The sequence below is a fragment of the Capra hircus genome, chromosome 19, assembly GCF_001704415.2.
Source record: "Capra hircus breed San Clemente chromosome 19, ASM170441v1, whole genome shotgun sequence".
Taxonomy (NCBI): Eukaryota; Metazoa; Chordata; class Mammalia; order Artiodactyla; family Bovidae; genus Capra; species Capra hircus.
In genome coordinates this window covers 9,193,010-9,210,132 of record NC_030826.1, presented here as the reverse complement: position 1 = coordinate 9,210,132, position 17,123 = coordinate 9,193,010, and the positions used below count along the sequence as shown (strand labels likewise).

The 17,123-nt window shown below is 46.1% G+C and overlaps 1 protein-coding gene across 1 annotated transcript in view; it reads left to right on the top strand.

Annotated features, from left to right (window-relative positions):
• TEX14 (testis expressed 14, intercellular bridge forming factor) overlaps positions 1 to 17,123 on the top strand; it is a 112,063-nt gene that overhangs the window by 40,820 nt on the left and 54,120 nt on the right. Inside the window, exons 2-9 of the mRNA XM_018064130.1 lie at positions 5,629 to 5,743; positions 9,539 to 9,704; positions 10,483 to 10,616; positions 12,514 to 12,596; positions 13,143 to 13,290; positions 14,396 to 14,509; positions 15,417 to 15,540; positions 16,832 to 17,010. Coding sequence (XP_017919619.1) covers positions 5,629 to 5,743; positions 9,539 to 9,704; positions 10,483 to 10,616; positions 12,514 to 12,596; positions 13,143 to 13,290; positions 14,396 to 14,509; positions 15,417 to 15,540; positions 16,832 to 17,010 — 1,063 coding nt within the window. The remainder of the gene's footprint in view (positions 1 to 5,628; positions 5,744 to 9,538; positions 9,705 to 10,482; positions 10,617 to 12,513; positions 12,597 to 13,142; positions 13,291 to 14,395; positions 14,510 to 15,416; positions 15,541 to 16,831; positions 17,011 to 17,123) is intronic.

The window sequence follows — 17,123 nt, the reverse complement described above, 5'->3', positions numbered from 1 at the left end:
GTTGCAACACTTCTATAGAACCTGGCTCCTCCCCTAGCCTCCTCAGAGCAGTTCTCTCAGGGTCACTTGAGATGCTATCTCCCAGGCTTGGAAGGCCTAAAATTTCCCACCACATAAAACAACTCTCCACTTTGAGGTTGTGAATATTTTTTTAAATCCATAGCAACAGCATATATTCAGCCAATTCAATTTTCATACTAGTAAGTTAAGCCAGTTTCCCCTTGCAGTTTCACTTACCCTGGTCCCTGTGCTTAAATTTTTAATGATTACTTTTGTCCTATTTTCACTTTTCACTTGAGTTCATGGCTTTAAGAAATCACTTGTCAGGAAATATCTGGAACATGCTTTCTTGGGTGATTATTTTTAAAACGTATTTTTCTGTTAAAAAAAAAATTGTTTTTGTTTTTTTTTTTTGGATGCTGCACAGCCTGCAGGATCTTAATTACCTGACCAAAGACTGAACCCGTGCTCCTCGCGGTGGAAGCATGGACTCCTAACCACTGGACCAACAGGGAAGTCCCTGTTAAAAATGTTTTTATTATAAAAATTGGGACTTCCCTGTTGGTCCAGTTGGCGTAGGGACTTCCCTGTTGGTGTAGGGAGCCCAGGTTCTATCCCTGGTCAGGGAACTAGATCCCACATGCCACTACTCAGAGTTCAGATGCCTCAGCTAAAGATTCCATGTGCTGCGACAAAGACCTATTGTGGGTGCATACTCAGTCAGTCGGTCATGACCAACTCTTTTCAGCCCCCTGGACTGTACCCCGCCAGGTTCCTCTGTCCATGGAATTTTCCAGGTGAGAAATACTGGAGTGGGTTGCCGTTTCTTCCTCCAGGGGATCCTCCCTACCCAGGGATCAAACCTAAAGTGTCTTGCACCTCCTACATTGGTAGGCAGATTCTTTACCACTGTCCTACCTGGGAAGCTCCTGGTGCAACCAAATAAATAAATATTAAAGAAAAAATGTTTTTATTGGGAAGCCCTGGTGGTGCAGTGGTAAAGAATCCTCCTGGTAATGTAGGAGACTCAAGAGATGAGGGTTTGATCCCTGGGATGGAAAGATCCCCTGGAGAAGGAAATGGCAACCCACTCCAGTAGTCTTGCCTGGAGAATCGCATGGCCAAAGGAGCCTGGTGAGCTATAGTCCATGGGGTGGCAAAGATTCAGACAGAGCTGAGCACACATTCCTAGTGCTTTGACAAAGCTGGGATGTCCTTCAGTCTTCTATTACAAAAAATAAGTTATTTTAACCAGTGGAATCAAAGATATACAAATATAGTCTAAAATTGCTAATCTGCCTTTATGAAATTGGTATCACACTGTAACGTTCTGTAAGTTGCTTTTCTCATTTTTTTGAAATTCATATATTTATATTTTAAGAAACAGGAAAAGACAACAAAATCATTCAAAATCACTATCAGCAGAAATTCAGAGCCGTCTCTGATGGTGTTTGTTTTGCCTTGTTTTGTTCTTAATGCTTAAGAAAGTAGTAGTGGATAAAAAAGTAGTAAGTTGATACTGTAAGTTTATTCATTTGGTTGTTCATTTAACAAACATGATCAAATGGACTTTATATCGGAGCAAACAATAAAGGAGTGAACAAATAGCAGTTAGTTTAGTGTGTGTGTGTGTGAAGGATAGAGTATGTACAAGATGTTTTAGGAAGTAAGCACTGAAAGGCAAATTGGACCAGACTCTAGAATGCCATAAATTCCAGGCTAAAGAGCTTCTCCTGAAATGCAGTGGGGCCCCATAATCCTTGCCGCTCGTGTCTTCAGCCTGCCTTTTGTCTGTGGAAAACCTGTGTGACCTAGTGTGTGTGTGGGGGTCCAGCTGCTCGCTGCTCAAAAGCCAGTAAATAGGCCAGGTTGGTGGAAAGAAAAAATTGCTTTATTTCAGATGCCAGCAACTTGGAGGGTGGTGGACATCTAAAAGCACCTGTATCACTTGCACAAAATAGATTATCATTTGAAAAACTTTATATATTCATTTTTGGCTGTGCTGAGTTTTTGTTGCTGTGGCTGAGATTCCTCTAGTTGCGGCGAGCAGGGGGCACCTCTCTAGTTGCGGTGTTAAGGTTTCTCATTGTGTTGACTTTTCTTATGGCGGAGCACCAGTGCAGTAGTTGTGGTGCAGGGACTTAGTTGCCCTGCAGCATGTGGGATCTTCCCAAACCAGGGACCCAACTTGTGTCCCCTGCATTGGCAGGCAGATTCTTAACCATTGGACCACCAAAGAAGTCCAAAACGGATTACTTTTTAAGCTTAAATCCCATTACTGGTTTAAAAAGTGTTGGAATTTTAATTTTTAATATTTATAGTTCAGTTCAGTTCAGTCGCTCAGTCATGTCTAGCTCTTTTTGACCCCATGAATCGCAGCACACCAGGCCTCCGTGTCCATCACCAACTCCTGGAGTTCACTCAGACTCACGTCCATCGAGTCAGTGATGCCATCCAGCCATCTCATCCTCTGTCATCCCCTTCTCCTCCTGCCCCCAATCCCTCCCAGCATCAAAGTCTTTTCCAATGAGTCAACTCTTTGCATGAGGTGGCCAAAGTACTGGAGTTGAAGTAGGTGTTATTTGCTAAACTCTGTTAGATACTTCAAATCCATCATTTTAGCTCATATCCACTCATTGATTGAACCCCCTAATGTTGCCTGCTTGCTTAGATTTTTGCTTTTCCCATTTAATAGTACATTTTGTCTATCTGTATTCTAACTGATAGAGATCTAATTCATTTTAGTCAACTGCTTTATATTTTATTATGTTTTATCATAATTTATTCAACTGTGCCTGTACTGGTAGATATTAAGATTTCTTTATTGGCTGTTTGTTTTACTAGAAACAATGCTTTGATAGAGTACTTTGTAATAAAATTTTATATAATGGGTTTTTAATACTCAAAGTGGGATTTCTGGGTCAAATTTTTAATATATTTTGCTACATTGCTTTCCAAAGGCATTGTAACTGTTCACACTTCCAGTTGCATTTAGGAAAGTGTCCTGTGTTCCCACCTCTTCTGCAGCACTGAATATTTTCTCATTTTTCAATTTTTTTTCAAGCTTTAGAGGAAGTTTATTCTTCTTCCCACTGTTTCAACTCAGACTTCATGTTGTATTGGTTTATTGAATATTCCAGAGTAGGGTGAAATGTCCATCGTTTCCAACATTCCTGGCAGAACAGCTTGTGCAAAGGAACGTGATAAGTACGAGGGGCTGGGAGACTACAGTCCACAGGGTTGCACAGAGCTGGACACGACTGAAGTGACTTAGCACACATGCACACACATGGTTCATTATGGCTGAAGTGAGGGGGGATTTGGTGCAAAATAAGGCTGGATAGACTCGTGTGGGCCAGACCCTATGGGACTTGGTAAACTGTTTAGAGAAAGGCTATCTTTAGCCCAAGAGTTGGGAAGTAACGCTGGACTAAAAAAAATGCACAACGTGAGAGTTAGGAGTCAAGTTTTATTTGGAGTAATATGAGGACTGCAGCCTGGGAGACAGGATTTCAGATAGCTGAGAAACTGTTCCATAGAGGTAGGGGGAAAGGTCAGTATATACGTGATTTTGGTAAAGGGAGGGTACATTCAATCAAGCACATTTTTTTCCTTAGAAAGTTTCTGCTGCTCTCGTGAAGCTTCTGCAAGTCACGAGAAAGTGGTGTCACCATGAAGGATTTTAGTGCTTTCCTAACTATGAGGAGATACAAGAATTGGGCTCATAAAGTGAGCTCCTAGAATATCTAACTGTCTGAGGACCTGTCCTGCCAGTTTTCTCCAAGCACAGAGTGCCTCATTTCTGCTCTCCGCCTCGAACTCCTTCAGGGTGTGCTGAAGATCAGCAGCATATAATTTAAACCTTGTAGAGGTAGGTAGCAAGCACCCATGGCAAGCGCCAGATTGTAGCTGACACTACCAAAGCTCTAAGCAGGGGAATGACGTACTGTTCTGCTTATTTAAACGCAATTTTTATCTACATAAAAATGCCTTGGTTTGGAAAAAAAAAATCCCGAACAATATTTTTATTTTGGCCTTTTGATCATAGCATAAAGCGGTTTGCAAATTTAATAGGTTTTGGCTTCAATGTGTTCCTTCCACCATCCACTTGGTCCTCTAGTGAAAGGCCTCCTTGCTTCGGCCGCCAATCTCAAAAGAGGCGGAAGGCTGTCTGCCGCGCAGTCTGTAGTCGTCAGCTTTTTACGTAATCCTGATGCTGCAGGCCTGCCGGGACAAACGGGGAGGGGTTGGAAATAACTGGCGTGTGATTGGCTGCTTAAAAACCGTATGTTAATTAAGTAGCAACTAGAAATGTCCTCTGAACCGGTGAGAGTGTTCCAAAAGCTTTGTTAGTCTTTGGTAATGCAACGATTCTTTAGACAACACATGCCACATGCCAGTGTATATTTTGAAAGAAAAATGCGTTTAAAAAAAAAAACAAACTCACCATCAGTACAATATGTGTGCCTTTTGTACACTTCCTGAACACCAGCAGTGTGTTACTAAGACTATACTTTCAGGGATCATTTCTATAGTTCGTTACTAGAGAAGTTTCTCTGAACGTGTAGAGCACCCGAAACCACGAGGACGAGATAAAGCGTTCTCTCCTGAGCGTGAAGTCGGCTTTTGGTGTTGCTTTTGCAACTGCCGCTAGCCATTGATGATCGTTCTTCTCTTCCTTTCGGAGGTGAAGAGGGAGAGAACGTAATCTGAGTGGTTTCAGGTATTCTTTTAAATGGTGTTATACAAGTAGCTTTTAAGTGTTCTACTTGGAACACTTGATTTTTTTCATTATTAGTTACTATTGGTATTACTCGTGGAGTAGTGTGGTCTTTGTAGTTGTGGTTCTGAACCACGACTACCGCGGTCAGAAAGGTCTTTTTTTCTTTGGAGTAGGAGTGATTCAGTTCAGTTGTTTAGTTGTGTCCTACACGCCTAGCTTTCCTATCCATTGCTAATTAATACACCCAAACATCTTTCCATCGAGTTGATGATATCATCCAACCGTTTCATTCTTTGTCGTCTGCTTTTCTCCTGCCTTTAATCTAAAGCGTCGGGGTCTTTTTCTAAGTCAGTTCTTTGCATCAAGTGGCCAAAGTATTGGAGTTTTAGCTTCAGCGTCAGTCCTTCCAAAGAATATTCAGGACGGGTTTTCTTTAGGATGGACTGGTTGGATCTCCTTGCAGTCCAAGGGGCTCTCGAGAGTTTTCTCCAACACCACAATTCAAAAACATCAATTCTTCGGTGCTCAGCTTTCATTATAGCCCACTTCTCACATCCATACATGATTACAGGGAAAACCATAGCTTTGACTAGATGGACCTTTCTTTGTTGGCAAAGTAATGCCTCTGCTTTTCAGCAAGCTGTCTAGGTTGGTCATAACTTTCCCAAGGAACAAGCGTCTTAATTTTATGGCTGCAGTCACCATCTACAGTGATTTTGAGGATACTGACAAGTTTCAGTCCTTTGGGTCACAAACAGACACGACTGGGTGACTTTTAAACATTTTTCACTTACGTTACTATCAGTAATGAGGGCTTTCATTTTTCACTTTAATTTAAAAATACTGTATAAAGGAATTTTAATTTTTCTCTTGTATTTGCATTAATCCTGATACTTGTTTTGCAGGAATTTATGTTGATGCAGTTAACTCCTTGGGCCAGACAGCCCTTTTCATTGCAGCATTATTAGGCCTTACAAAATTAGTTGATGTCCTGGTGGATTATGGAGCAGATCCAAATCAGTAAGTATAATAAGAGCACTATCTAGAAAATACGCACTAAAGATGAAGTGTTTGGAAACTAACAAGATAGTAAAAGAAGCTTTACTAATTTATGTTGATGAACTACATTTGTACACTTATATTGAAACATGCTTTATTTTATTGTATTGGTTGCACAGCTTGCAGTATCTTAGTCCCCTGACCAGGAATTAAACCCAGGCCCCCAGTGGAAAGTTAGAGTCCTAACCACTAGAGTGCTGTGGCTAGGATGGTAAAGCAGCTGCCTGCAATTTGGGGAACCTGGGTTTGATCTCTGGGTTGGGAAGATCCCCTGGAGAAGGAAATGGCAACCCACTCCAGTACTCTTGCCTGGAAAATCCCATGGCTTGGAAAACCCCATGGATGGAGGAGCCTGATAAACTACAGTCTTTGGGGTCGCAAAGAGACACTACTGATCGATTTCTCTAAAAGTCTCTTTAAAAACCCACTAGACCACCAGGGAATTTTAAACTGTTAATAGTTTTCTGAGCAGTTTTACTAGACCCTATGAAATAAGTGAACCTCACTATTCATTAATTAATTTAGTCATTAACAAGTACTGCTTGTATAGTTCCATCCATATTATTGTTTGTATTTAAAAGCACTTTAACGTACCCCACAGCTAAGTTCTTAATCAGTGATACTTGGCATTGCTTTGTCAGGATGACATTTGTAGTTGTGATTTAGAAGAATTTGAGTAATGGTCCAAATTTTAATATGAAAGAGCAAACACACTGTAATGAGGTAGCTAAAAGTGAACATTTCTTCTGTCCCTGTAGGACTTTTTGCTTTACCCAGGGCCTTCCAAGGTAACAGGCAAAAGCAGATATTTTTACAGTTTCCATTAAAAAGAACTGGAAACAAATTTTGAGTATTTACATGATTCCAGCTAATTTTCACAGAAATGCCAGAATATGTACAATCATGTCATAAAATAGCTTTCGTATCTAATAGAGAGAGGCCCTGCTGCTGCTAAGTCGCTTCAGTCATGTCCGACTCTGTGCGACCCCATAGACGGCAGCCCACCAGGCTCCCCTGTCCCTGGGATTCTCCAGGCAAGAACACTGGAGTGGGATGCCATTTCCTTCTCCAATGCATGAAAGTGAAAAGTGAAAGTCAAGTCGCTCAGTCGTGTCTGACTCTTAGCGACCCCGTGGACTGCAGCCCACCAGGCTCCTCCGTCCATGGGATTTTCCAGGCAAGAGTACTGGAGTGGGTTGCCATTGCCTTCTCCAAGGAGGCCCTACTTAATGTATTTTTTTTTTTTAAGTACTGATTTTGGAAGTTTGTTGTTGTTGTTATAAGATTGTTTACTTAGAGGGGGAAAAAATGGAAGCCTGGAGAAGTATAAGGGGAAAACTAGTCAGTATGAGAATTCTGTAACCCAAAGATAACATAATGAACATTTTGCTTTGTTTGCTTCCAGAATTTTTCTGGACTCATATACACTCTGTCTCTACTGTATCAAAACTCACAAATAGCCCTGCCTGCAGTTCTTCAGTAAAAATAAGTAAATAAAAAAATAAAATTATAATAATAAAAAAGCAAAAGAAAAATAATCTTTAATACTCCTGATTAGGGGACTGACCCCCCAGAAAGTTTAAATGGCTGGTCCATAATGGTGCATTGTGTTAATGACAAGTATGAGACCAGTAGCACCTGAAGAATTCAGAAATTCCCTTTTTAGAAATCTCCATCATAAGAGGAGGAGGTGGGAAAGGACAATATCAGGAGGAGGAAGGTAGGCCCCTTAGCTTTTAATTTTGTGATAGAAACACTTTCATGTACTTTAAAAATATCTTCCATCAAGGTGAAAGGAAATTTCTGGGGGGAGAATGTATTCCTAAGAGCTCCGTGGAAATGCTGTGATGGCTTGGGCTTATTGAGGTCACAGAGTCAGATGCCTGCAGGATTAAGTGGGTTCAGTGGGTACAGGCTCTGTCTAAGTAGCATCTGATGCAACTGGGCAGAAAAGGGAAGCCATGAAGGCCAGATTTTCCAAGAGACTAAAAATCCCAACTTTTATTGTGAAATCCCCAAAGTGTTAAATATTGTCTATTACTTTAAAGTCTTGTTTAAAAAGACTATATGGACCAAATAAAATATGCCTCTGGGTTGCCAAATCAGTCTGTGGGCCTCCAATTTTCAGCCTCTAGGATAAATTAACAAAGCAACACATTTTGATACCACTTGAACCTGGATTCTCTTGTATGGTTCATTGGGCATAAGAAATACTATTCCTTTCTTCCTTAGCATTCATGAGAAATAAAAAATAATATCTTCTCTCTTCCTACCCAGCTCTCTTACTCTTTATGGGAAGAATGATTAGAAAGCTGTAAAACATTATATACAAATTTATTTTTAAAGCAAGGAGAATGTTACAGTTCACATAGTACAGTGTGCTGGACTGCTCATCAGAGCTAAGAATAGGAGAGAACTCACAATGAGACAGTCCACTGCCTCACTGGCATCCCCTGGGGAACTTGTAAAAAGTACACATTCCTGAGCACCATGCTTGCAGATTCTGATTCAGTATGCTGTGTAGTCTGATATCTGTATTTTTGACAAATATCCCAATGACTTATTAAATAAATTATGGTATGTCTGTATATTGGAATACTGTGCAACTATTAAAAAGGAATTGAGGTGGCTTGTATGTTTTCATATTGATATATTGTTAAAAGAAAAAATTTAAATGCATAACAGTTAATATAGCATTCTTGGTTTGTTTTTTTTGGCCATGTTATATGGTTTGTGGGATCTTAATTACCTGGCTGGAGATTGAACCCAGGCTCTCAGCAGTGGTGAAAGTGCCAAGTCCTAACCACTGGACCACCAGGGAATTCCCAGTATAGCATATTCTTATTCCTACTTGTACGTGCATAAAAGATTTCTGGAAGGATACAAAAACTGGTAACAGTAGTTGCCTCTAGGCAAGAGAATTGTGGGTCTGGAATTGGGAGACTTTCTTCTTATCTTCTTCTTTTCCTCTTCCTTTTTTTATTATTATTTTTAAAATTTCTTCTCCTTTCTTTTCCCCTTCCTTCTCCCATTTTTGTTTCTTTTTAAATTAAAGAGAGCAAGCTCTGGAACTTCCCTAGTGGTTCAGACTCCATGCAGGGAGCTCAAGTTTGATCCCTTGGTTGGGAAACTTACAATCTTGCATGCTGCTTGGCATGGCCAAAAAAAAAAAAAAGCAAGCTCTGTAGGTGATCCTGATGTGCAACCATGTTTGGAAACCACAGCTGCATATCATATCTTCACATCTCATGAAGGATGTCCCTTCATGTCTCAGATAGTTTATTGGCTTTGGTTAAATTTTTCTGAGTTGTAGGTGCTGGACCACATTGCTGATGCCAAGGTTTGTGGGCCTCTACCGTAGCACTTGGGAGATAGAGACATTCTCACATGAGATGATCTCTGGTTAGGCTGTGCTTCACCAGCCTGACCACGTGGCACTAAAGACATGAAGGCTTCAGGGCAGCCAGCGTCAGGGGACAGCGGAGACAGAACACTGGGTTTTGAACCAGATCCATGCCTGGGTGTGAATCTTGGCTTTGCCCTTTTTGTTTCCTCATCTGTAAATTGAGGAATAATACTCCTTGAACGGTGGTGGTGAAGATGGGAGTGTTAACGGTGTTACTGGTATGTCACTAATGGTGTTAATACAGTTCTCCTATTACCAAAGGTTGCCTTTGCAGTAAGGGAGTCCTGTGTTATCCATGGAAGGGGAGGGGTGTTTCCATGGACACTCATTGTACCCCTCCCCTCCTCCAGCCGCTGCTTTGATGGGAGCACTCCTGTCCATGCAGCAGCATTTTCAGGCAACCAGTGGATCCTCAGCAAACTGCTGGATGCAGGGGGGGATCTTCGACTCCACGACGAGAAGGGTCGAAACCCACAGACCTGGGCTCTGGCATCAGGGAAGGAGCGCAGCACCGTGGTAAGGGTGGGCCTGCTCTGCAGACGTGCCTGTGACACAGCGCAGGGCCAGAGGCTGGTCTGGGGACAGCACAGGGCTTGCAGTGGCCTTGCCATCAGCACTGGGCACACACAGCTGGGATGAAGCAAGTTAACCAACTGTAAAACCTAGGTCAGTTTTTCTGGTCATCCAGTCAGTGGGGAGAGAGGACAAATGTGATTTTGTCTGACCCTTAACTAGCACTTACCCTGCATCAGATGTTCTGAATTAAACTAGTTAAATATTAACTCATTTAATCTTTACAACAACTCTCGGGTAGGTCCTATTATTGTCTCCATTTTACAGATGGGGAAACGGAAGTGCATTGACATTAAGTAACTTGTCTGTAGCCACATGCTGGCAGGCATGATATATTTTAATGAGGGCTAAATAATCTAACAAATGGAAAGAATAAAAGACTTGCAGTGCTGGGCACATGGAGGGAAGGGGGAGATGGGCAGAGTCCCCTCCCTCTGGTTCTCCTGCTCATTAGCAACTGGGCCTTGGAAACAAGTTAAAATAATACTCCTTCCTCAGTTTCGTCATCTGTTGAATGAAGGATTTGGAGGAAATTATCGTCAAATAAACTCCCTGAAAATGGAATAATCTCATTCCATATCTTTAGTCAATCTCTTGGCCCCTTCCCTTGCCAGAGATTTCCCTGTGGGGGGCTCCTGTCTCCTCAGACCATTCTGGGCCCACTGAAAGCCAGGCTCGCTGTTAGCCGTGTGGGGTTGACCGTCCCTGCCGTCTGTTGCAGATGGTGGAGTTCATGCAGCGCTGTGCTGCGCACATGCAGGCTGTCATCCAGGGCTTCTCTGACCTCCTGAAGAAGATTGACTCCCCTCAGCGGCTCATTAGTGGCGTGCCCCGGTTTGGGGGCCTCATGCCGGGGTGAGTGCTGCCTCAAGCAGACTTGGATGTTCTGCATCACCCAGCCTTCCCTGTGGGAGCCCTGCAACCTGGGCCACCTTGGTCCCCCCACACTAGTTCTTCCAGCACCTGCCCACCCAAAGGGGTGAGCGTCGAGGGAGAGGATGTGGCCTCAAATCCATCAGTGTGCCAACCACTCCTGCTCCCTGCTTCCAGGAATGTCTGGGGAAATGAGTTCTGGGCTCCAGTGGGAAGCACCATATGGTTAGGAGGGAAGGAAGGAACTTTTCTGGTCTAGGCTGCCCAGCAGAAAACCCTTTCTCAGCAGAACAGCTGGCTAGCTTTTTTTTTGGTCACCTCAGAACCGTGGAAAGCATGTTCCTTTATTTCTAAGGTTGCAGATGACTGCAAATGCTTAATATAAGTTTCCTCAGGCTGTTTGAAGCTGGCCTGAGACTTGCTGCCACCTGGGTGGGCAACCTCCCCAGCCTCCAATCACAGCTGCTGGAGGTGGGCTCCATCCAGGCTTCTCCTCATGCTCAGGAGAGTTATTTTAAGTTTTCTGGGCCTTATTGACTTAGGATTTATATGTGGAAAATTGTGTCCCTTGTGATTTTCTCTGATGGCATCTTTTCCTGTTATCGGGGTGGCTGGACTTGTCACACTCTTCACAGGCTCCTCCATCTCATTCTATGCACATCAAGTCCTGGTTTTCTTCTCATGACCTGGATGCTTCTCATGAGAGAGAAGTTCATGATTCCCTTAAGGACCAGTTACTCCTAACTGCTCCTCTTGCTGGTACTCTTGCCCATCTTGGTTCTTTACTCAGCGTGGAGAATGACCTCTTAAAAATGAAAACTGAATTGTGCCACTCACTACTAAAAACCCTTTTAGGGTCTTCCCAGGGCTATCAGCGACTTCACTTTCACTTCTCACTTTCATGCATTGGAGAAGGAAATGGCAACCCACTCCAGTGTTCTTGCCTGGAGAATCCCAGGGACGGAGGAGCCTGGTGGGCTGCCGTCTGTGGGGTCGCACAGAGCCGGACACGACTGAAGCGACTTAGCAGCAGCAGTAGCAGGGCTATCAGGTTTAAGCGCCTGAATCCCTCATCCGGCCTTGGAGCCCCTACTTGGTTCAGGTCTTCCACCTCCTCTCCTGCCAGAGTTAGGATCTTGGCAGACCAAATTTCTTCTATCAGAGCCGAAGCCTAGTCCCTGCTGCTGTTCTGTGACATCAGGCCAGCAGGTTTCCCCTTCCTGGCTCCATTTTTTCCCGTCTGTAAAAAGAAAAAGTTGGACAAGATACTCTTTATGGTTCGTTCCAACTTTGACCATCTGTATTCGTTATCTGTGGCACTAAGCCCAAACTTTGTGACTTCAAACAACAGTAAATATCTCACACGGTTTCTGTAGGTCAGGAATCAGGGAGTGGCTTAGCTGGGTGGTTCTGGCTCAGGACATCTCACGACGATGTGGTCAGGAGGCAGCGTGGGCTGCAGCGTTCTGGGACTGGAGGGTCCAGTTCCAAGATAGTGGCTCGCATGGCTGGCAGACTAGTGCTGGGTGTTGTCGCCCCCATGAGGCTGCTGGAGCATCCTCCCAACACGGCAGCTGGCCTTCTCCAGAGCAAGGGCTGCAGGAGAAATCAGGGCAGAAATCCTGGGGGCCTAGCTTTGGAACTCACACCACTTGGTCATTTCCGCAGTATCCTGCTGGATTAACAGGTCAGCCCTCTCTGACCTGCGAATCGCTACACAAGGGCATGGACACCAGGAAATGGGTATCACGGGGGTCCTTTCAGATGGCTGGCTGTAAGTAGTAACAACGAAACCAGCTGCACATGCTGATAGCTTGGTTCAGCACTGTCCTCTGGGTATGGTTCCTCCTTACTTTCCCCTCCTCTTTTCAATATTTAGAAACCCTAACGGCTCTCCTAACCGACTACTTAAGGCTGGAGTCATTTCTGCCCAAAATATCTACAGCTTTGGCTTTGGAAAGGTAAGAGGTTGCCACCAGCAGCCACTGTTTGCGGGACTCACTCGGGAATTCCCTGGCCCGGCTCTGGCCTCGGGCCCCATGATTTCGTCCAACACAGCCTCCCACGTCCTCCCCAGAGTGTTTTCTTCTTTACTGCTTTTGCAGGACAAGTACCCCTCCGTGTTTCTGTCCTTACTGGAAAATGATGAAAGCCCCAGAGAGTTCTTTTCAATGACTCTGGGCTAGATTTGGGGAGTTTTAGGAACTGAGCCTTTAATTCCCAGTGAAGGCCCCAGACAAGTTCTGTGGGGGCCTCAAGGGTCCCTTGAGGCCTGGTGCTTCCTGTAGGCGTCTGACCTTTCTCTCTGAGCCTCAGTTTCCTCACCGGCAAGAGGGAAAGAGTATCACAACCTTGCAGCGTTTCTTGGAAGATTAAAGATAATAAAAAGAATTACACCCAGTCCATAGGGGTATCCAGGAAATTGGTAAATAGCACCTACCTTTATTTTTAGCTAGCTGACAAGATTCTGGAGGTAGTTGTTTCTCCCTTTTCTCCCACTATTTGAAACTGTGCTTTGCTTTCAGTTTTATCTCACAGGAGGCACACAGCTGGCCTATCTAGGATCTCTTCCAGTAATTGGAGAAAAGGAAGTGATTCAAGCTGACGATGAGCCCACCTTCTCTTTCTTCAGCGGCCCCTACATGGTCATGACCAAGTAAGCGGGAGCTGGCCAGTGGAAGTCGGATTTAGTCCCACAGGAAGAATGGACTTTGTGTGACTTCCCTGTGTGGGGAGGGTTTCTGCCTGAACACAGGGACATACTGAAATACAAATGTCTCCATCAGGGTTTCTCAATCTGGATGCCAGTGACATTCTTGTTCCCCTGGGCTGTTGGGGGTGGTCCTGTGCACCGTAGGCTGTTTGGGAGTGTCCCTGGTTTCTCCTCACTGGATTCCAGTAGCAGCTCTGCCGGCACCCCCAACCCCCTGCATTTATGACTGCGACAACCAGAATGCGTACAGACGAGCCGGACGGCCCCTTGTTGAGAACAGCTGCTCTGAAAGATTACTTACATCAGTGTTTCAGCCTCTCTGCTCTCTAGAGTGAGAGGCAGCATAGTGGTGACTAGCCTCTGATACAGGTCAAAGGGCACTGAAGCCCCGCAGGCATTGGCTAATGGCTCTCACCAGCTGATGCAGCAGAGGTGGCAGTAATAGGATCAGACTCTGATGAAGTCCCTGGGGTGGGCTCAGTCTCCAGCGACCAGCGTCCTACAGGATCACCTGAGTTGTCCTGTCCAAGGTCTCTTGTCCCCCGTGGACCTGGCTGCTGCTGCCCTGCTTGGCAGTCACCCCCGTCTGAGAAGGCCTCTGCAGATCCGCACAGCTCTGCATCTCGTGCAAACGTGCTTCTTGTTTTCCTGCCCGAGCCCCCGATTTGTCACGTCCTCTCTTCTTCCGTCCACCTTGTGTCCCTCCCCAGACCAGCCTCCCAACTGGCCTCTCATTCTCCAGACACCCCGGCCCACCACTCCCCACACAGCTGGTGCCCTGGTCTTTCTAACATGCAAACCTGATCAAGTCACTCCCTCCCTTAAATCCCTCAGTGATTCTCTGCCACCTGTACTAAGTCCCCGAAGTGCTTTAGGCCCTGGGGGTAGGAGCGGGGAGGACACAACATTGCAGGGGCAGGGCGTGGGGTGGGGAGGGAGCTGTACAGAACCTGTGTAAACACTGTTCCCTGATCACGTGTCTGCAGAGTGGCTGTTCACCCCCTCCTGCTCACACCCCTCCTGCTCACTCCCTCTCCTGCCCCGGCAGCCTGGTGTGGAACGGGAGCAGGGTCACGGTGAAGGAGCTGCACCTCTCCACCCACCCGCACTGCAGCAGGCTGCGCCTGGCCGACTTGTTAATCGCCGAGCAAGAGCACAGCAGGCAAGAAAAACCCAAGAGCGTCTCAGACCCAGGTTCAGGGCTATGCAGGGCTGTACCTGAGGGTGGAGACCAGCCTCTTTAGTCTTAGCATTTCCTCCTGGTGGGTTGATTTGACTTCCCAGGGCTGCCAAGAAGGAGAAAGAAGCATTCTTGAAAAGCCTGGGTGCTGGGGATGGTGGTAGTGAGAGGCTCAATTCTGTCTGCTAATAGACTCCCTGCATGTCTCTGAGGTCCGGCCTCAGGCCTGGCTGGCTCATCTGCAGCCCTCAAGGCCCACCGTCAGGACCGCGTGTGCTGTCTCTCCTTGGAAGACATGCCCACACGTCTCAGTACCCTAGGTTCCCTGTGGCTCAGGGTCAGTCCTGCGGGTCCTTCATGTCTTGCTGGGGCAGGAGCTTCATCCTCGGCTGCATACCAGTGTGCTGAGGCCTTGGAATAGTCCTGGCTCATCAATTTCACTCAGCTCCTATAAAGCCAAGCGCTTCGTTTTGGGGAAGTCAGCCTGAAGGGACTCAAGGAGGCTGGACAGGCTCGTGACGTGGATTCTGATGTGAGGCTGGGTGGGACGTGTGACCTTGGGCCTGACCTCTCCCTGGCCTTTGCTTCTTGATCTCTATGAGTGTAACTGTAATGGCACCTTTCCTATAGCTAGTTGTTAGGATCAAGGTGATGTATGTCGAGTCCCTTTCTCAGTAGCTGTTAGTGACATTGTCATCGATGACCCTAAGCCTTCAGGTTCTGATCAGTGAAAAGCCGAGAATTCCATCAACAGAGAACTCAACCCCTACCCCATCCCACTTTCTTAGCAAAACATTGTGTGTAAATAGAATTTGTGTGGAATGTGTTCAGGGAGCCCAGAAGAAAGGAAAGCACCCATCGTTTCATCCTGTCCTCTTTGCCTCTGCAGCAAGTTGCGGCACCCCCACCTGCTGCAGCTGATGGCTGTGTGCCTGTCCCCGGACCTGGAGAAGACCCGCCTCGTGTACGAGCGCGTCACGGTGGGCACGCTGTTCAGTGTCCTCCACGAACGGGTGAATGCCTGTTTCCCCGCATTTTCCCCTTGCTGCCTTTCCCCGCCACTCCAGCTCTCCTTTCCCTTTCTCTCTCTTCTTTTACCCCAGGAGCAGAGTTCCCATTTGTGCACGCATAGAAGAGAAATCTCCTAATTCTTTACTCTGAGGGGGGCTGTGTAATGCACCGTTTAAAGCTAATCAGCACATTGGAACTAGTGTGATTTTATTATTGTTAGTCTGGCTTTTTTAATCACACATCTGAGAGCTCAGTAGACCCAGAAAACACACAGCCACACTTGTAGCTCACAGTAACCAAACAGTCTCTGGCCTTGTTTCCTGGCATTTTCCCTTGTGCCCTAACGCAGGGGCCCTCAGCCTCCTAGAGCCTGATGGTCTAAGATGGCGCTGATGTAATAATAATAGAGATAAAGGGCGCAATAAATGTGACGTGCTTGAAGCATCTGGATACTTTACCTCCCCCGCCCCCATTTTGTGGAAAAATTGTCTTCCACAAAACTGGTCCCTGGTGCCAGAAAGGTTGGGGACCGCTGCCCTCTGGGACCTTTATATGCAAGGCCTTGTCTGTCTCTTCCTACTTTTCAGCTTTCCTGGTGGAGGGTATGGGACACACAGACTCCGTGGGAGCTTGCTTTGGCCTGAAATGTGACTTCCAAAAGGTCCTGATAGATTGGTTTTTCTTTCTCCATGGCTTTGTTTTGAAGACCCTAGGCTGGAGTGAGAAAAGAGCCTGCAGGAAGGGCCCTTCCCTGAAACGGCTCACCCCTCCTCCTGCCTGGGTTTCGGGTTTCACCTCTCAGTGTTAGAGTTCCCTTTCCTCTCCTCGGGGGAGGGCGTTGACTTACAATGCCACTTCTGGGGAGAGAAGAGAGCTCCTGTGACTGGGTGTCTTAGTATGAGGGGATTTCTGTCCTCCTGGAGTAAACTTTCTAGGTCCTCTGGCCACAGCAGGGGCTGGATTGTCCTTTGTGTGTCAAGTTCTCCCGCAGCACAGGCTTGGCATTGCCAGTGGCGGTGGGGCCCACACTGGAGGTGCAGACCAGGTTTGAGGACTTTTCTCCTCATTTTTTTGGTAATATCAAGCAGCTTGGCTAAGGGAGAGGAACCCAGGTTTGGAGTCAGGGGCCCTGAGTCAGTGGGACCTCAGGCTGGTCACTTAACCTCATTGAATCTTAGGTTCCCCACCATGACAGCAGGTGGCTGTCATGACACCTGGTGGCTGTCATGAAGGTCAATACAAAAGACTGGAAACTGTGAAGCCCTTTGCAGCATCCTTTGTTCTTGCTTGCAGCGGGCCCAGTTCCCCGTGTTGCACATGGAGGTGATCGTGCACCTGCTGCTCCAGATCTCCGACGCCCTGAGATACCTGCATTCCCGGGGCTTTATCCACCGCTCCCTCAGCTCCTACGCCATCCACATTGTCTCCACAGGGGAAGCGAGGCTGGCCAACCTGGAGTACATGATGGAAAGGTGGGCTCACCTCGATCATGACTTCCAAACAGGGTCTCCCCAGGGTGGGTGCTTTGCTGTAGAGAGAGAATCTGACCTGGGCAGGATCCCTCATTGGTGGGCTGAACTGCCTA